The 22,729-nt window shown below is 26.2% G+C and overlaps 1 protein-coding gene across 1 annotated transcript in view; it reads right to left on the minus strand.

Moving 5' to 3' along the window:
- Positions 1–20,042, minus strand: part of MKS88_003174 (uncharacterized protein) — a gene marked incomplete at both ends in the record, with an annotated part of 28,462 nt that extends 8,420 nt beyond the window's left edge. The window contains 4 exons of the mRNA XM_067216243.1: positions 258–13,355; positions 13,458–18,868; positions 19,028–19,694; positions 19,935–20,042. Coding sequence (XP_067072910.1) covers positions 258–13,355; positions 13,458–18,868; positions 19,028–19,694; positions 19,935–20,042 — 19,284 coding nt within the window. The remainder of the gene's footprint in view (positions 1–257; positions 13,356–13,457; positions 18,869–19,027; positions 19,695–19,934) is intronic.
- Positions 20,043–22,729: the final 2,687 nt, after the last annotated feature.

Here is a 22,729-nt window from a genome sequence, read left to right on the forward strand (position 1 = left end):
TCTAAATTGATCTTGGGTATGTATAAAATTTCTTTACAAAATATCCAGATCATTAAGACTTATAAATCGTACACTGAGAGATTGTAGTAATCTCTTACTCACATTTTAGCACGTGTGCACATATACACACATATACGCCCGCAAGTACATACAAATACATACATATGTATGTGCGAAAAGGTGAGTTAGTCATATTTTATTTAATTTAATTTATTTTAATTTATATAATTTATTATTATTTTTTTTTTTTTTCTTACATTGGGAATTTTGTAGGCCCTCGAGTACAGATCATCCGTATAGAGTACTCCTATGTATATCCATGAAGGCTTTTTCTTAATTATGTTTATAATTTTATTATCATTATCGTAGTTTTTATAAAGAAAGGGCATTTTATACGTAAACTGATACAAAATATCATACACACTCTGAGTATTATCATATAGTAAATGTTTTTCCTCTTTAGCTACTGAATTATAAATATTTTTTCTTTTGAATCCTATTTTACTAATGTCCTTAAATATATTATTTAAATCATGTTCGTTAGCAATTATAAAATCTTCAGAGCTTTTATTTGTGCCATAAAAATCGGAGTTATTTTTCTTTTTTTCTTTCTTTTTATTAATACAAAAATATAAGCATTCGCAAGGGAACTGATAGTACTCATTTTTATTTATAATATTTATTTTCCAAGAGTAGTTATTATTCTTTATTCTAGTTTTATAAAATATAATAATTTCTGAATGAAGGTCATTATAAATTTCAATATTCGTGTTTTTGACATCATTAAAATCCTTTTTAAAATTTAAATTTGCAAAAAGATATTTATATAAATACAAAAATGATGTTGTTACATTTAGATTTATGCTGGTGGTGTAAAAATGAACATGTAAAATAGGGAAATATCTGAACTGTTCATATATTGAGAAATAAAAGGTTATTGGATTAATAATATTATCTTCTATATTGTACATATTATCATATGTTTTTAAACATAACTTAAATGTTAAATTCATCTTAATTAAGTTAGCATTATTTACTTCTTTTCTTTTTCTATCCCATTTATTAAAATTATTTTCTGTAAATGTTTCTTCATCTGAATATTCATACCACGTTTTTTCCATACATACGTTACTATTTGCATTTCTGTACACTTCATTTTTTGGACTAACTGAATGCGCATCCTCAATATTTACTTGTTCAACTCTTTTATTTAACAAAAAACTAACATACTCATTTGAGTTGTAGAAAAAAAAATGATATTTATAAAGACATGTAAATAAATAATAATTTAAATCAAACAGATTTAATGTTAATATATTTTCTTTATTTAATTGATGTATCTTAAGGCATATATTATTTATACGAAATTTTATTTTTATTTTTATTCCTTTCTTATTGCACAAATACGGTCTCTTTAGTTCCTTTTCTCTTCTATCATTATATCTATTTGAATTGATACACTCAATATTTGCTAGCCTCTTATTTTCCATTCCATTGCTTATACTGTACATTTCGTTTAAGTCCGAGCTTGTTTCAGTGTAAATAACTCCTATTTGCGATTTTTTTTTTTCTTTTTCCTTCATATTTCTTCTATTACAAAATAGATTATAATCATTATATTTTATATTTACCTCATGCATTAATATGTCCTCTTCTTCTAATAAGGAATGATATATTTTTTTTTCCTTCAAATTCTTGGGTACTGCCTCTTTATTTCTACTTGTCTTGTCTATAGTTTTCCTATATGTGTACATATATGGCTTATATAAATACAGTAGTGTCGATATTAAGAAGCATGATAAGTTCTTTTTCTTAGTAACTCCATTTTCCTTAAGCATTTCCTCTTTCTTTATATTATCATTTATCTCTTTTTGTAAGGAAAGATCTTCATTCATAATAAGATTGTTAACACTGCTATTTACTGCTGCTATATTATTGCACATTTCGTCTTTACTAATATCATTTAATGTGTAGCATTTATCGTTATAATTGTAGCTTCTACCATTCTTGTGTTTGTTATCGAGCATATCATTAGTCTGAAGCATATATATGTTCACTAAATTTTTCGTAAAATAATTGAAATATTTATAATCGAAATGTTTCTGAATATTGCATAGGTAATATGCAAATTTATTATATTTTGAGAAAACAAATAAATAATAAAATAAATTAGCCACATAATTATTACAATATGTGTAAAAACAGTTTAGTATTTTAAAAAAGATAAGACCATGACAAATAATATTTTTTTCATTATTAATATTTCTAATTACTGAAAATAGCTGACTATATAAATAATATAGGTCTTCTTTATATAATTCAATTTGTACTACCCTTTCCTTTAAATTACGAATTAGTTCACCATATCTCTTATTCTTATTTTCTATATCATTGAATGCTTGCAGCTTCGAATAACTCTCAAGCAAGTTTTTATATATATTATAATTCTTAATTAAAAAATTCTTACGAATGTTGTACACTGTAGTTATATCATTATGTATGTAATAGTTTTCCTGAAAATTTCCAACATGAATTGTCTTTTCCTTTATCAAGTTGTATACACTTCCTTCAGCCTCACTATTTGCTCCTTCTTTTCCTTCTTTGTCATCTACAATGTTGACAACCTCATTTTTGTTATTAAAAGAGATGTATTTGTTATCGTTTTTCTTGCTTCTTTTTCCTGACATGTATTTCCTTTCCTCCATTTTGTTATCACTCTCATTATTATTTTGAGATGTACCCTCTGATTTATAGTATTGTGCTGTATCGTTTTTTCTCTCTAAAAATTTTGTTCCTATGATGTCCATATACTTTACATCTTCAATTTCACTGTTGGAACAGCTTATGTGAAAATCGGGATGGTTCTCCTTATAATTTTTTCGAGTCAATCTTTTCCTTTTTTTCGCATTTCTATTTTTTACTATTCTTAATTTGTTATAAAGCATATATCTATTTAGACATTTCAATTTATTCATGCTATTTACGTACACATTACTTAACTTCAATTTTTCATTGGACTTCTCAACATTATATTTGTTGTAATGCAAAAAGGGTAGAATATATATATTGCTAATAAAAGAAAAATAGCTTTTGTAAAAACGAGCATAGTAAATATTATAACTAAAATTATTGTATAATTTGTATAATTCTTTCATACTATCTATTGTGATATTAAATAGTATTTCTTGAAATATAAATTTACATGATTTTTTGACACTTAAACAATTGATATTTAAATATATACTATTTATGTTCATTAACCAGTTATTCTCATCCCTAATGTTAGGAGTAAATATGGTATTGTTTCGATTTAAAAATATGTTATACTTATCTTTATATTTCATTCTGTTCTTATATGTCAGGAAAAACAGATTATCGCACCTGCTGTCATGCCTCTTATCATACCTGCTATCATTCCCGCTACCATACCTTCCACCATACATGTTATCATATCTTCTAGCACACCTGCTTCCAAACGTGTTTAAATTTTTTATATTCTTACCTTGTTTAGAAAAATCTTTATTGTCATCTTCATTTCTTTGTCTGCTCATGTAGGAGCTATAATTACGCACTTCATTATTATGCTCAGATAATGGCTCTCCTTCCTTAATAGAGCCAAAAGTTATGTTTTTCCTTACTTTATCAAAATGATTATTCAGATCATTCTTATTATTGCTGTCATTTTCATCGCTGCTATCCAAGTGAGAATTACATATATCGTGATATTCGTCAAAATCGTTATTATCAAAGTTGCTACGATATTTCCTCATTTTTTTACTTTTCATCATTTTTCTAACAAGTTCTATATTCTTCATTTCATTGTAATATATATTATAAAAATTTATGTTGTCATAAAAATCTGATTCAAGCTCTTTCTTTAAAATACCATGTCCCACATTAGTGTAGCTATTCTTAAAATAATAATTTTTTGAGTTAAAAATACTACTACTGTTCATACGATTTAAATCTATAATTGTGGAGTTATTTTTATGCAAAGGGACCTTAAAATTATTATTACTTTTATAAGATTTAAGTTCATCATATATTTCTCTAAAATTAAAGCATTTTCCTAATATAATATTTAAATTTTTCATTTCCATTTTAAACCTAGACAATTCAATACTTTTCTTTTCTCTAAAATGCGAATTTATGCTAAATATCACAGATAAACAAATGTTTCTATTGCTGTCTCTGATATGCCTCTTTTTGCCTTCTCTCTTCCTCCATTTTCTATATTTATTCCATTTTTTTTTTTTCCGATTTTCTATATCTTTTAAAAGATCATTTTCTCCAATATACCTATCATAATAAATATTCACACTACTGTTAGTATTACCCAAAAAGGAGAATAATGTTGTATCATTCTTGCTAAGGGATTTACTGAGATCATTGATAGGAACACTACTAGAAGCACTGCTGGAAGCACAATGGCTAGACAAGGACGACTGAAATAAACTTACCGAATTAAATGTATTACACATATTAAAATTAGCCTCATGTTTATCCTCATTCTTTTCGTCCTCCTTCATATCCTCTTCCTTACCTTTTAAACTATTTTTACTCTTCTTAACTGCACCTCTTAAGTTTTCATTCAAATAGTTATCATCATTCGTATATACATTTTTCCTTGCCATATAAAAAATCTGCTTGTTTATTTTTTTATTCATATATATATTATTATAATTCTTAGATTTTTCTAAAATGTTCAAAATGTTTAATTTACTTCCTGAATTACTAGAGCTAAATGATTTTATATTTAACTTTTTTGCTGTCTTCATAATTTCAGAGTACTTCTCATCACTATGTAAAGTGCTTACCGCATTTGTGCTTTTCTTCATTTGTCTGATTTTTTTTTCTCTTTCTTTCGTTAACAAGGTATTATCCAGAGCAGAATCAAAAAAAAGGTTACGGTTATTATAAAAGCTACTACTATTATTATTATTATTTATTTTTTTTTTTAAAAGGTAGCTCATTTTCACATTTCGCTTATTTTCATTATCGTAGCTTAATAAATCATCCTGAATAACCCAAATTTCAAGTAGATTTATTTTCATCTTCAAATTTATATATTTATTGCAGAAATTATTTACACTCCTGAAGGAAATTAAATTATCGTTTGATGAATTTATTTCAAGTTTATCCTTCCTTCTATGTGAGACTTTATTATAATCAGGAAAAAGCAAATTCGTAGAAGTACTATAAACGTTTTCTTTTTTCCCTTTTACATCTTTCTTTTTATTTCCTAGTACATGTGATGATAATTTTCTTGTAAAAAACTTTTGAATAGTAGTTTTTATTTTTCTAGACAACCCTTTATTTTCATCCACCTCTTCATCACTATTCTCTTTTTTTTTCTTACTACTAACCAAATCGTTGTTCAGTTGATCTTGATGGAGATATCCCGTTTTTGTAAGCCCATTCTTATCATTTTTTAGGCTAACAAAACTGCTTGATACTATTTGCTCAGACTCATTCTTAAAACCAACATAATTCGTGTGCTCTTCTCTATTGCTTTTCTCAACCCTGAGATTGTCTATCTGATGTAATGCCAAATCGTTCTTCTTTGTTTTCTTGCTTTTATTATGTGTAAAAGCAATTCTACTTCGTAATGTTCCCAGGTTGCGCTCGTTTACCGAATACCCCTTTTTGTCATTTTTATGTTCAGCGTTTTTGTCATGTATAAAACTGTTTAGTATATTATATCTTTTCATATTACTTATTTTTTTTTTCCTTTTTTTTCTTTTTTTCTTTTCCTTTATCATTGACGTAGAGACTTTTATTTGTTCCCTCTCATTGTACCTTCTGCTTAAACTGGGATTACTAGCATTAATAAATTTTTTTTTACTTGTTAAATTTTCATATATTTTATTTGTATTTATTAGTTTATGAAATTTAATTTTTTTAACAGAATAAGAGTAATTGGAATTGAGAATATATACCTTCTCTTTAGATACGTAATTTAGCATTGTTCTATACTTTGTATAGAAATATAAAAAAAAAAGTAAATCATTATTTATAAATGCTAAGAAATAGAAATTCCTATCACTTAATTCTTTTAATGATTTATTTACCACTGTATGGTACTCAAATTTATTCATAATTAAATATTTATAATTTAATTTATTTTTATAACAAACTAATTTTTCCAATAAGGAGTTTATGGTACTTAAAGTATTTGAATATTCACTGTCTTCATTTGGTTTCCTTCCTTTTGGTAATGAATTACAATTTTTATAGTATCCATTGTCTAGTATATCCTCTACAAGGTATAAATTGTTTATACTGTTGCCTTTGTATTCTTGTTTTTCGCAACAATCCGATTCATCATATTCATGACCAATAAACTGAACTAGGTTTTCTTCGCTCATAAATGAAGATATCCTTTTTTTTTCCCTTTCCTTCGTTAACTTTTCCCCCTTCAACTTTTGCTGCATCTCGTTCTTTTTCTTATTAATCAAAGCTGCGATATCAAAATCCCTATTTTGTTCACACTTTCCATTTTTACACATTCCTATATAATTCGTCAGAAGGCTGTTATGTAATATTAACCCCTTTTTAAAATTATCAACATTTAAGCATGAATTTAGATAAGAAAAATCGTCGAAATATATTTCAGGATATATAGAATATACATGCAAAAAGGAAAAAATGCTTTTTGATAAATCAGTAAAATAATCTATTAGGTCCATTATTGTTTGATTATGTAGTGTAAATCTTGTATTTTTTATATCCACAGCCATATCAATATATTTCACATTTTCATTTGCAATCAGATAAAATTGATTATTATATATTTCATTTTGAAGCTTTTCTAAATGAATTCTTCTTTTTATATTTCCTCGAAACATGTTTTTATTTAAATGCAGATAGGTATACGTATTTACTATTTTGTCACATAACTGTATATACTTCCTTTGAGCATTACTTTTTAAAAATAATCGGAATGGAGAAATATTATTGCATATATTTATTTTATTGTAATCATAAATAATTAACCTATTTACATATAAGGAAAGTTTAAACCCCTTATTAAACGAAGGGAAAAAAAGAGCAAAATTATCCATATTAATGCACCATTTAATATTTTCAACAATATTATTTAAAACTAATTTACACCTATTAATTTTTAATGATATATTGTTATATATCCTTTTAATGTAATTATAAAATCGAGTGTTCATTTTTCTCTTCTTTTTATCATTATCCTTTTTTATATATTCATCTATGTCATGTCTACTCTTCGATATAGAGTTCAGAAAACTTTTATATTTTTCATTCAAACCATTTACATAAGGTCTCCTTAACCATATAGAATTTTGCGTATATATACTGTCAGAATAACTGTTGCGTTCCTTCTTATGTTTTTTTTTCATTATATACATATCGTCGTTCAATTTATATCTGTTCAACGCATTGACATATCTATGAGTTGTGCTATGTCTTCTTCTTTTTTCTACATTTCTAATGATTTCATTTTTCGTATCCACTAATTTTGAATTGTATGAAAATAGTGAACTGATGGAGGAAGAAAAATTCATGGAAGATGATATAGATGATGTTGTGGAAAAGGATGCGTGCATAGTTCTATCTTTTATGAAAGTGTCATTGAAATAGTTAGAATTATTCACATCGTTAATACCTTTTAACATCTTATTATGTAGTTTTTCTTCCCTTCTAGGAAAAAAATTTCCAGTGTATAAAGAATTATATGCATTTAACTTATCCTTATAATTATTAGAGATCTGCTTATATATATGATACAAACTAGTACTTGTCATTTTGCTCGTATTATTTTTATGTTTTTCCTTTTTTGTATCTATCTCATATTCATTCATTTCTTCTAAAATATGTTCTATACTATATCTTGTACTCTTTTTAGTAATGTTTTTTATGTTTTCTAATTTGAGACTGGAAAATTTAATTCTAGAATTATATATAAAAACATTTAAAACATCATTCACATTTTCATATTTACAACTATTATTACATAAGACAGTAAGATATAACCGAACTGAAACCCTTTTTATTTTTTCCTCATTAATAGAAATAATGTAAAATGAATTATCCTCACAGTAATTTGTGAATCTGCTGAAAATCAGTTTATTTATAGTAGTTGAAAAATGTTTACGTTCTACCGATTCGAAGTTAGAAAAGTCGTTAGAGTTGCTTCCACTTCTCTTTTTAATTCTTTCATACTGTTCTTTTGATAGATAAATATACTCATTATTATAAAATGGATGAATGTGATCTATTAATAAATAATTACTTTCATAAATATATGAACAATCAACGATGTTTATATCTATATTGCTAATGTCAACGTTAATTACAACTTTATTGTTTTTTAATTTTTCTTCAATTTTTGTGGACATACTGTTAAGGACATTCATAAGTCTGTATAGCTTGTATCCCTTCGATGAGATAGAAGAAAATGCTTCCTCCTCTCCTTTACCATGATCATCATTGTTTCTGTTAGAAGTACAACTATAACGATCTCTCATATATCTTCTATTTTTTTTATAGTCTTTTACATTATTCTGTTTATTAGCTGTTGATTTACTTATTTCTTTGTCATTAACACCGTCATAACTTGGCTTCCTATTATCGTGCTCTGAACATATGTTAATGTTCCTACGTCTACTAATTAGACTATAATAATACTTCATCTGTTTATATTTGTGATTAATATAATCTTTCGTTTCTTTTATATCATACAAAATTAAATTTTTATTCAAATTATTAATTAAATAAAAATTACATGTGGATATAAAATACGGTTCCACGTTTATACCGGACGAATAAATGTGAATGTAGAAATTGAAACATTTTTTCTTTTTTTCTTTCTTTTGTTTTTCTTTATTAATGTGTTCATATAACTTGACATCTTTTAATGATACATAAATATGATTTTCCTTCCAAGAGCTATATTTTAAAAAATCCTTTCTATATAATAAGTAATTGTTAAAGTTATTAATATTGTTATTGTACAGTAACTCACTCTCCTCAGGGTACATCTTCCTATTATGCTCAAATAAATAACTTTCACTATGGTTAGCAACCTCACAACCATCTCCTTTTAAAAAAATGTGTGTGCCACTATCACAAATGTGTTCACTATCTGTATTGCCTATGTTATCCTTAAACTTTTCCTCTACTGTGTAAAACAAATTCTGATATTTCCTTTTACTAGTTTTGTTCTCTTCTAAACAATCCTTCGTATTGTCTTGTTGATTTAGTTCGCGATAATTTTTATTATTGTTGTTGTTACTGCACTTGTTATTGATATTTCGATCATTATTATTGTTATTATTATTACCATTATTTTTATTACCACTCCTGTTGTTTAAGTTGCTGTTTTCACTACTTTTACCCTTTTTTCTCTGAACATACCCCATACTCCTTCGACAATTTGAATTTTTTCTATCCATTTTACTTTTTTCAATTTTCTGTTCAATATATAGATTCATAAGTGCATCCTTTTTTTTACTACTGGTACCACCTTTACTAGAGCTTTTTATTCTTTTTTTATGACTCCTCTTCTCTTTTCCTCTACTACTTATTTTACGCAAATAGCTGTTACAGTCTTCATTCCGCATACGATTTTCCTTTTTTCCAAGTACATTTTTTACCGGACTTTTTTTTTTAGACAACTTAGTAAAGTAGGATATACTTTCATAGTACTTCGTTAATAATAAGAACTTATAAATATTTCTGTATATTAAAGAAACTTTTTTATAAAAGATAGGTATATAGCAGCATACGATTGTACTATTACAATTTTTATTCCTTTTATTTAATTTCATGAAATCGGAAAAATCTGAGTGAGTTTTATGGATATTATACAAATGATGAACATTAAATTTATTAAACCATTCTAAGTTGTATAACTGATTAATGTATTCTAACATTTTTAACTCCTTTTCAACTACATAATTATACTTTATAAAATTCTTATATTTAAAATTTTTTTGATTGGCACATTTTTCAAAGTTGTTTTTCATAGAAGAAGTGTTATAATCCTTATCATTATTACTTATATGATATGAATTTATATTATTTGAATATTTGTAATTATATATTAATGGTTGTATAAGGCTTTGACCTCCTCCTCCTGCACCCCTTTTAAATTTTCGCAAATATATGCAACTAAAAAGGTTTATATTATATACAGACAAGGTGCAACATGATAATTTCCATGACTCCACTTTATTCGCTTCTTTTTGAGTAGATTTTTTCCTCTTTTTCTTTTTTGGTAATTTCTTTTTTTCATTAATCATAATCATTCTCTTCCTATTATTTAATTCGTTTTTGCATTTCTCTTTTCCTGGAATCCACCTTTTATTAACATTTACGAAATTCTTGCTATCTTTAACAAAATCATGCTTACTACTCTGTCTGCTAAAACTCATAAAGTTATCATCACTTTCGTACGTAAAACTTCGAGCATCCTTTTGTTCATCCAAAGCTGAAACATATCTACTCCCATGTGTACTTGAGTCCTCTATTTTTATACTTTGAAGGTCGTAAGTTTTAGTGTTATTAATATCATTGTTCATATGAAATGCATCCATGGTATTACTATTCCAGTTTTTTACCTCTTTCGTTTTGTTATTAGGCGATACCACATTAACAACACTAAGAGACCTACCATTTTTTTCTTTTTTAAATATCCTTTTTGAGTAATTATTTTTTTTACCCATCAAATTAACGGATAAACTGAAGCTATTCACAATGCTTTTTTTTTTTTGAGGATTGTAATTATCCTCACCATTATTATTACCGTTATCATCATTGCCAATATCCCCATACGACGCATCACCCTTCAGTATTGTGTTGCTTTTCTTTTTTTTATAATTCAATAAAAACCCCAGATAGGTCTTTTGCTTCTTTATGTATTTATCATTATAAATGGAGCTCACTTGCGTATTGTCATTCTTTAATTCCATAATACTATTCCTTTCACTCTCATTAATAAGTTCGTATCCGTTGCTTATATATTCATGTGACAGTTCAATGGAGGATATTTTCCCACTTCCTTCATTCACATCTTCCGTATTGTTACAAGTATTATACGAAGTATTGTTTCCACTTCTACTTACCACCTGACCTAGTCGCTTTTTTATAGACAAACTATTCTTTAGATGGTTCATATGACCGACGCTAATCGCTTTATCATCCTTGTAGTTACTCTTCACGCTATTATCTGTAAGCATAGTTTCCTTAGATTTCACATAATGCATTCCACTATTCAACATTTTTTTTTCTCTTTTCTCCTTCTCTTCTGCGTTACTCCTTCCATCTAAACAATCACTAGAAACAATTTTTAAATTTCCATGATCATTGTTTTCAAGTTGATGGACTGTGCCTTTTCTTTCATATACCCTACTATCACGTAATGGACTCCTGTCATATAAGTGTTCTTCCTGTGGAAAATAATTTAAAATTCTATTATCACAATTCGTTATACTATTATTTTTTGGATGTATATAATTTTCAGATTCCAAAATTCTAGTTTGGTTTTTTTTTTTTTTTTTTTTTTTTTTTTTTTTCTTTCCGCATAAAATTTCAGCATTAAATTTGATGTCCACTACTGTTAGATGAGAAAGGACATAGTTACAATTTCTCATAAGTATAACATAAAGATAAGGAAAAACCATGTTAACAGTCTTCCTTTTGTTTTTGGAACATTTATATTCGATTTTAAATAAAAAATTGAAATTTATATTATACAAATCTTTGTTCATAATTCCAATATGATCGTAATTTGATTGTTCCCCCTGGTTTTGGTCTTCCTTTTTGGGTTCCCCTTGAAATTTTTTTTTCCATCCCATTTTGCAATAATTAGAACAGCTATCAACAAAATTTATGTAATTGTTCATATACGCGTCAACTTTGTACTCTTTTTTATATATGTACTTGAATCTATGGTAGTTCATAAGATAACATATATTAACATTTTCCGAGCATATAAACAGTTTGACATCTTTATTCATTTGACATTTTTCTTTAATAACATTTTTTCTTTCTACTGATTTGTTTCTTTTTGAATCATATGCCTTTTCAGAGACAAACCCAGTACTACTAAAATTTTTACTGTTTTTAGAAGCTCTACTGTATTTTTCAGCATTACTGGCACGATTACCAGCACCAATACCGTATCTCCTTACACGACTAGCATTTTTAATGATATAATTAAAATTATTTGTAAAAGCATTATCATATCCTTCAGAAATACACTGATTATCTTCATTACATTTTCTGCCCCTTTTTGCTCCCGAATGATTGTCCTGATACCTTGAGCTTTTCCCATTAGAAAAAAAATTATAGTTATTTCTTAAATTATCATAGTAACTGTTGCGACTTAAGCAATGATCACCAAATGAGCTAGCAGGGTCACCATTCTTGATCTTTTCATTTCCTAAGTTAATTTCGTAAATATGTTTTTCTTTCTCCTTTACATTTTCAAGGTCTTTTACAAAAGACACATCCGTTCTAACAACCTGACACTTGGTATTAATTTTTACAGAAGGAAAATTTACCGCATTTTTGTTATTGTTTTCGTACATGCTGCTGTAATTGTTGCAGTTAGTGTCAACTGATTTTGCCTTTACAAGTGCGTTTCCACTAGCGGCTCTTCTATCGTTTCTGTTATCGTTCTTTATATCATTTCCATAGAGGTTACTATTCAGTGTTGTTCCGTGCATGATACTACTCTCATTGAAGCATTTATTTTCTTCAGTATGTCCTTTAACATTCCCATAAACTCCGCTTTCTACCTTTTCAGAATATGATAATTTGTTAGGATAATATATATCATTGTATAATCGTTTGTTCGCTTTTTCGTGTGCACTATCATTCAATATAGCTCGAATGGAATTGTATTCAGAATTACTACAATCATTAAGCATCCTCATTTGGTTGTCATCATGCCTGCATTTTTCATTCTCTGATAAATCATAATAAAAAGTGTTATTCGTTAAAGTAATATCTTCTTTGTGACATTCTTTTTGACGTTTCTGAAATTTCTTTTGAAGTTCTTTTTGTAGTTCGTTTTCCTTCTTGTTATAAAAATTGTTAAAATAATCTTCATTGTTTACATATGTATCATCGAGCATATTTTCATTACTAGATGTGCATAAAGTGTCTATTATATCATCGCTACTTATGCATTTTTCAAGAGACCTAATAACATTTTTATCCTTTCTTTTTTCGCACTTATACAATCCATTTTTTATCTCATTTTGTTTATTGCACATACTTGAAAAGTTCAATAAGTTTGTTGGTGCGTGTACAATATTTTTACCTATTTGAACAGAAACATATCTACTTAGATGGACATTCATTTTTTCACTCTCCTGAATGTATGTTAAAAAGTAATTAATCATTACATTGTTTAGCAAGATAAATAGTGTAGAGCTAAAAAAAAAGTTAAAATTTGATAAGGACAACTTTATTACTTGTTCGTTTTTATCCTTATTTATGTGTAAGTCTAGATGTATCTGAGGTTTTAAGTTTATTTTCTTTTTGTCGTAATCGATGTAAAGCTTAAACTTTTTTTTTTCTAAAATACAAATATACTGATCAAAAATTTTATTTATTTTTTTTTTTTCCTTTTTCATGTTTGATTTAGAAACACTCAAGATGTTGCTTATCGTATCTGTTAAAATTACGTATTTCCTGCATTTATTATTCTTTTGTATATCCTGTCTCTTTATCTTATGGGATGAATGCTTTTTTCCTCTGTTATCACTATTCCGCCCTTTGTCATCCATTTGATCCATTTTTGTACCAACTAAAGCATTTTTTTTTTTTCTCATAACTGTTAACACGTAAAAAAAATACAATGATTTAATTTTCAGAGATATATCCATTTCATTATGCAAATGAGACACTTCACTCATAAAACCATTGAACACTACATTGAATAATCCTTCATTTTTATTTTTAATAACTATATCTGTTTTTCCTATTAAAATGAAAAATAAAAGCATTTTTTTTTTCTTATTTGCATGCTCTGTTTCTATATGGGTACTTCTCAAACAAAATAATTCTGAAGCATTTGCATCAGATAAAGAGCTTTGAATAAAAATATCTTCTTCCATTAAATTTTCAGAATTAATTGACTTTTCAAAATTAAACAGATTTCTCAAATTCATATATTTACAATGTTCATTATAGTATCTACTTGATGGTCTTACATAGTATATATCATTTGTCCATGTATTTCTTTTTGGAATTAGTACTTCTTCTCTTTTTGTTTTGGCTATTCCTTTACATTTCTCAGTCTTATATTTATTTTCCTCATATCCACTGTATGTAGAATAGGAATGTCGTTCTACATTAGAATTCATATAACAGGCCTGACTATAAGAGTCATATCTATCATCAAAATCGCTGTTGCTTAAAATGGTATCTTCCTTACATGAGTAATATTCTCTTTCTACGGGTTTGAAATTCTTCACTGAATCTACATAATGCTCTTTTCTTCTAGTCGCATAATAATTTCGTATTGCATCATTATTACTACTAAAGGAATGTGGATTTATATCGGAGCTTTGATAAGTGCATCTCCTCTTTTCCATCTCATGACCGTTATTAAATGAATTCTCTTTATCAAATAAATAATTCTTTTCCGTTTTGCGTACTTTCTTTTTTAAAATCATGAAAAATAATTTTTCAAAATCTTCTTTATTATACAATATTTTTTCCTTATCTATAATTTTGTTAACTAACTTTTTTACATACTTTTCATAATTCTTATTTACTACTAACGAGTCTTCATTATTTCCACTTTTGAGCTCTGTATTATTTTCGTACGTTATATTATTAGTAAGAAAAAATTTGCTTAGAATTTTGTACAAGAAGTTATTTGTTATATTGAATTTCTTTAAATGCATCGTATTCTTATTATTATATATGAGACATTGTCTTACTTTTCTTAATTTCTTTATTCTAATATTAATTAATTCTAGATAGTCTACAGGGATTATATATTTATATATGCTAATCAGAGACACACAAACTTCATTCAAACTGCAGCTAAGTACATCTACACTTAAGGAATAAACGTTGTTGTTTTTTTTAAGTTTAAATGATTTAATGCATATCAGCATGTCCTTGTTTTTTATATTTTCCATTACACATGCGGTGTTCTGTCTATCACCCCTTCTGTTTATCGCTTCCGCCTTTGAACTACTTTTATGGTTATTATCATCCATACTACTATTGCTATCACTTCTGCGGCTACTATCATTGCTGTCTTTAATGTTACTGTTGCTACTATCGCTATCATTTTGCTTTGTATTTGTTACTTCCTTACCATCGATACTATTTCTCACTTCTTCGCCTTCCAAAAATTCCTCATGGGTGATCTTACTCCTACTGATCCGATCATTTTCAATATAAAGAAAGCAGGAGTTAAATAAGTGCTCTAATTTAAGGTAGTTCGTTTGTAGGTATAATAAGGAATCATCCTTATCCAGAAAAAAGAATAGGTTTTTAATTTGGAAATAGATTCCATTTGATAATATATTTTTATTTTTCATTTTATTCCTATTTTTATTATATTGGATGTATCTTTTTAAAAATGAATAAAAATTGCTTTTAATAGAATAAACAAAGTTTCTTTTTTTCAAATAGGAAATTGTGTTATTTATTTTCGTATGGTATACATTTTTTTCTGGAACAAATAGGTTGTTGAAAATTAAATTATGTATATTTGTAATATCTCCCTGTTGACTTCTGATAAAATTTTCCATGTTTTTATTCATATATTTACTACTCACTATTTCTTCCTTATCATTATCCTCATCTGAATATTCATATGAGTCTGACGTCACGACACTTGTGCTTTTATCACTGTTTATTTCTTTATAATAATCATTATTCTTTTTCACATTATTACTCTTTACAAAGTTATATATGAGGTTCTGATCCTTCTGTATTTCTACATTTATGGGTGCATTCATTTTTTTTTGCTTCGTTTCTGTTTCATTGTTAATACTTCTGGATCTAAAAGGATCAACAACAATACTGTGCTCAATAAATTTTTCATGACTTCGAGGCGTTTGCATTATTTTCTTCCTTCTTTTTGTTTTATTAAGAAAATTTTTTAAATCTACAATTTCACATTCGACATAGGAAGAATGTAAAAAGTATAATTTTAGTTCATCAAGATGAACTCGTATTATTTTCTTTTTTTGCATAACACTACTTATGGACAAGCTAAGGGTTTCAATAGCGTCCTTATCAATATAATTGTCGTATTTGAGAAAAAGCTCTAAACAAATATTATTTACTGAGATGAAATTCACAATAGGTAATAAATTATTTAAATTGATCATATATTTACATATATGCAGATCAATTTCTCTTGCATTATTACTATAATCGTTAACAAGTATAATAAAGGCATTGGGTATTATAACAACTTTATTATTCATTATTAAATCAAAATTCGTATCATAATTAATGGTTTGTTTGATGGAATTATTTTCATCATGTGAGTCCTTTTTATGTTTCCCCAGAATAAATTTCCAAAACGATTTCCCTTTATTTCTTATATTATTATTATTGGCATTGTCATTATTCCCATTATTACTGCTCTTATTATTTTCCTTTTTGTTTAGTTCATTATCCACCTTATTTTTCAAATCTTTTATGTTGTCTACTTTGAAAATTTCCCTTTCAAGTGTTTGCATATTTTCTATCTTAATTTTATCTATTTCCCCAGTATTGTCAGAGGAATGATGTTTCATAAGGAAACCACACATATTGTAGTTATTATCAAAATTTAGGTGCATGCTTTTATTTAGTTCACTTATTGTATTACGCGATTGGACGCAAAGACCACTCTCATTTTCACAGCGCACTCTGAGATACGTTTCGTTGTCTCGTTTTGTACTGTACTGATTTTCACTATAGTGTTTTTCATTATCAACATCATGGTGCCCTCTAACATTACTTCTTAATCTTTCGTAATAATTTCCACTAATGTTATGTTCATAGTTACTAGGGTACATACCAATGGTATTCTTAGGATACATTACATTTCTACTGCTATAACTAATGTCTATGTTTTTCTGACTCATTGCTCGCTTCTCTAAAGCATTCATCATATATCCCACACTTTGATTAATTATTTTGTCCTCGTTCAAATACTTTGTATCGGTCGTCAACACACTTTCTGCCCTTAAATTTTTTGTCTTTATATTATAAAAACCATTACTTCTATTATTATTACTATTATTACTATTACTACTATTATTACTATTATTGCTATTATTACTATTATTACTATTACTATAACTACTACTACTATTGTGGCTCACTTCGTTATATATACAACAATTTCTTATTGGTAACTTTTCAATAAAATAAAGACAATACTTCTTTTTATTTAACACAAATTTTTTATTTCTTCTGAAAATTACAAATAAAGATTGGACATGTAAATTATGAATATAAATGCTCAACCTTTTTTTTATGGTAGATAATTTTTCTTGTTTAAGCAAAAAAGAACAGATTACATTATAGGACAATAAACATTTGTTTGATTTCATTCTACAATAATCAAAATGATGAAATTTTAAAGGAATATATGTGAAGTTAATTTGAGGTATAACTAAATTAAATAGCATATCGTGCGAAAACCATCTATCCAATTTTTCTAAATTTTCATCTAATATAGAATTATCACCTTTATGATTTTTTATAAAGTTGTATAATAATTTTTTCCACTCCCTTCTTCTTATATTTCCCCTATTAAAATATTCTTTAGTATATATGCATTCATCAGATAATAATCTTAATTTAGTTAATAAATGAATAGGACAAGATGCTTCAAATTTTTCAATAAATTGCCTACCGCATTCATCATATTTGTAACTTTTCTCACCTTTTAATTTTCTATATTCTGAATATTTTACACAATCTTCTATGGATGGAATAATGTTAAAAACTTTGGTACAACCACCTTTGTACAAGTACCAAAACTCAATATATCTTACAAAATTATAAAACGAATCTAAAGCGGATGCTGTAAAATGAACATCCAAACTTTCAAAATTCGAAATATTATAAAACAGAGGAGGAAAATCATTTTTAAAACTCAGTTCAATTATTTTATCATAATTTCCTAATTCGCCATTGTACGAGTCACTGTTAGTATGATAGTTATAATTCGTGTTACTCGACATAAACATACAATTATTATTATTACTATTATTATTAATACTATTCTTACCATTATTAATACTATTATTTCTATTAATATTATTATTATTACTATTAATATCATTGTTGTCATTTTCCTCTTCAATGGTACTGCTAGTACAATTATAGCAACTGTACGGTTTTTCCGAATGTCTTCCTTTCTCATTTTTTACATTATCATATGTGTCATCCTCTTTATCTTCTTTATGATGCTTATTAAAAGACAACTCGACACTCTTAAAACATTTTAAATCACATTTCAAATCATTTAGTGCTTTCATATCATATTTTTTAAAGATTACGTGCATATCCAACCCATTTTTTTGTGTTATTCTAAAACCTAAATTGTGTTTTGGTATCTCAAAATTGTAGTTATTTTTATTTTTATTTTTTAATTTACTATCTAGCTTTCTTGGTGATACATTTTCCCCGAATTTGGATGCAAAGAATTTTCTCTTGGCTCTTTTTTTTATATGTCCTTCTTTTATCCTCTCGTTGATGTCATAATCACTGAACGAATAATACTCAGTCAATCTGTTGCTGTCTAATGTGCTCCTTTTTATTTTTTTCCCTAAGCTATGCCTTTTTTTTTTTTCATGTATGGAATTCGTGCTCTCGCTAAACAGGTTCTCGATCGCCGTCAGGAAAAGCACATCTGAAAATGGCACGTAATCATGTTCATGAGCACATATACAAATATATATGCACATATAAACAAAAATAAAAATACAATTTGCAAAGCATACCATTGAGGTCAAAATTACGAAGAAGACATGCACACAAATTTGTTTCACAGAAAAACTTTTTTCCATACCTTCAATTTGATCCTTGTTATCTTTCAACTTGATGGCACTGTTACCTATTTTGTGATTAGTATGTATTATATCTTCCTTCCTTTTAATTTTCTTCTTATATTTAATTTTCTTGGTATATTCTTTAAAAATAATATGTAGTCCTATAAATCTTATCCATATATTAATTAGGAGATTTTTTTTAATATTTTTTTTTTCTTCTTCGGTTAGTTTCACTTTGTATTTATTTAATTCATCAATTTTAAAATTCTTAATAAAAAATTCAAAAGTAAAAGGATTTTTATAAATATAATTATCAAAAAATGTTATCTTAATATTTTCTACTAATATTCTTAACGAATTAACTAATTTCACAGGGAGAGCTTTTAAAAAATTGTCCTCTTTCTTTTCTTTTGATACATTAATTCTATCCCATTTGTTTAGTTTATTTTTTTTCGTTTTATATTGATAATTCATAATTTTGTTGGTATCCCACGAACTTGGATACAAAAATTTTATGACAAGATATATATCATTTGCATAAATATTTATAGGACTAATGTTGTTTGAAAAAATAGATGACCATAAAAATTTTATGCGTAAATTTTTTATGTTTGAGTAAACTATTTCAAAGGGTAACTCAGCTAATTCGAATAACTTTTCTGGAAAGGGTACATTTTTCAATAGTATCTGCGCGGAGAAAAATTAAAATTGAATATATATGAAGTGGGTATAGAGGGGGGGTTAGGAAGTGTTAAGGTTTGTTCTCTCTATATCAACGGATATTTGTGTTTTACTACATGTGTGTTTATGCATTATATGGGTGAGGACATATATATATACATATATGTATGTATATGTTCATGTACTCATGTGCACACTATGCACTTTGTTGTAATGTGTTAAGCAGTTATTCGAAAGAATGCATACCTCTGGCGATGTAACAGAGTTAATCGTTAAATTCTGCATCGCGTCCCATTCCCCCAAATACTCTTGTCCAAATAACTTAATAAATTGATTTATAATGTTTTTAAACATTTTTACTTTTTTTCAATCCTAGTAATATAATGTAAGCACCCCTACAAGAAATAGGACATCGCTGTACATACGTTTTCTAAGACTCGTAACATACATGCACACAAACATTAAATATGCTAAAGCAAAGAGAAAACTAAAAAAAAACTGCTGCTTAAATAGAAGAAATGCCTGGAGAAATTTCACATCCACTGTCTAGTGTACGCATAATTATATATGTACATGTACCTATGTATACTAATATATATATTAATATTTATATATATTGGAAAATTCATATTTATATATATGGGCATATGTATATTTATATATATGGGCATATTTATATTTTTATATATGGGCATATTTATATTTTTATCCATACTCTTATACCTGCACAAATACACGTAAACGTACATATATATATGCTTATTGGTCAGATGTTGTGAAACAAAATATGCTTAACCAGAATTGCTGGTCTAAGAAAAACGTTACACACGTAGAAAGAACCATATACGGCAAATTAAGTGCACAATTGGGGTGGCCTCAATTTTAGCCATTATATATTTTTTATTTTATTTTATTAAAACTAAAATATATTATATTAGAATTTCATACCCAAATAAAAAACTTCAACATATAGTCGTTTTAATACATCAATATTTAAAATACATTATAAAAATTATCAGGGATATGGTTAAACATTGTTATTTTTTCTTTTATTTTGAACTTTTAATTTTTTTATTTTTTTCTGAATATTCATATTTTAGAATGTTAATTAAAATGATTTTAAGAAATGTCAGATAATGTAGGATGACAAAATATATAAGTAAAATGTTTTATTATTTTTTTTTTATCTATAAAATATAATTTAAGACATGTAATGAAGCAGTCTAATTAATCTTTAAATACCCCAAAATTATACAACAAAAAAAAAAAATACAACATAAAAAAATATATTTCACAATATATATATATATATATATATGTATGAACATGCGATCTTATAATAATATAATGGGGAAAATTACTAAACCAAACTAGTAAACGCATGTATGCATGTTCGTATATACTTGAATGCGTATAACACCAAAGAGCATACTTTTTTAAAAAACAAATTACATAAAAATGAAAAAAAATTAAATTATATACACAATGATAAAAGGATAAATGCAAAGTTATGTAAGAAGCTGTAAAGTTATAAAAACAAATTACATAAATATTATAAAGTAAATAAAAAAAAAAATTATAGTACGTTAATTAAAATTGTATACTAAGTGAAATTAAATGTGATATACTTAACAAATAACACAAAAAAGAAAAATGTAAATTAAATAAAAGGAAATATTACAATGGACAATAAAGGCAGAAAAAAAAAATTTGTTTTTTCTTATTGTAGTACCATGTATAAATATATTTTCTTAATTATATTTTTATAACTAAAAATCCACGAACAAAAGAACTAATTTTTTTTATTTCCATTAATGCTATTAATTTCCACTTTTTACATGCACGAACTAATATTTTAATGTGTTATTTTACAATATTTTAAATTACCCAGGAATTGTTAAAAATAATTTTAATCATAAAGGAATAAAACATAATTCCGCATAATCATTTTAAAATACGTTTTTTATATTTTTTAGGAAAAAATAAAATTGCAGATAAAGCGATTTTACCTTCGGAAAAGCATACATATATTACGTGTATATATATGCAAACATACATACATACATACATACATACATAAATACATACATACTCGCGCATGTATGAAAAAAGCAAAATGCTGTTAATAAATTCAAAAATCGACAGCAAAACACAATGAATTTACCTAATGCGCATTTAAATTCGTTCAAACTTACTAATCGTTTTTATGCCTTTTTTTATAAAAGGCTCTATTCCAAAAGGAGAATTACCGTATAGTGTAAACGGTTTATATGCAGTAAAACTGTAGTATTTCTTTTTTTCTTCTTAAAAAAGTATTCATTTATATTTAAACTAAAAATGCGAATGATAGATTTAAAATAAAAAAAAAAAAAAAATTGAAATGAATGAAATGAAATAAAATAAAATAAATTTATATAATTTGTACAGAATTCACTAAATGTGTTATCCATTTTTGAAATGAAAAAAGTACAACTTTTAAGAGAAATCAAACATGTATTTAACAAAATATATTGCATAATGGTCTTCAACGTTAGCTGTGAAAATTTTTATAAAACCAATAAATGAAAATAAAAAAAAAAATCTGCAGGATTGAAAAAACAGAGTTGCTAACTTTTTCTAACACTCGTAATAAAAATTAAATTTTCCAAGAATAAAAAAAAAAAGTCTTATATAAAAAAGGTGAATAAGTTATAATAAATAAATATATATATATATATGTATATATTATATATATATAATTTAGGAAGAAAAATATAGTTACACTTGCAACTTTTTAAATTTCTATTTCATCGCAAAATGCATACACAACATAAAAGAATAACATATATATAAGAACAAAATTTTATTTTGCTACTTAATCGTTTTTCTTTTTTCTTTTTTTTTATTTTTTTATTTTTTGTAATTTTCACTGCATTTAATCCCCAAAAAATGTATACTACTAGCTTGAATTAAGCAATTTAATAAAGAAAATTAAACGCGCAGTCTCATATGCAATATAAAATTCATACGAAGTATGGATTAAAGTCAACAAAAAAAAAAAA

Source organism: Plasmodium brasilianum, chromosome 10, assembly GCF_023973825.1.
Source record: "Plasmodium brasilianum strain Bolivian I chromosome 10, whole genome shotgun sequence".
Lineage (NCBI taxonomy): Eukaryota > Apicomplexa > Aconoidasida > Haemosporida > Plasmodiidae > Plasmodium > Plasmodium brasilianum.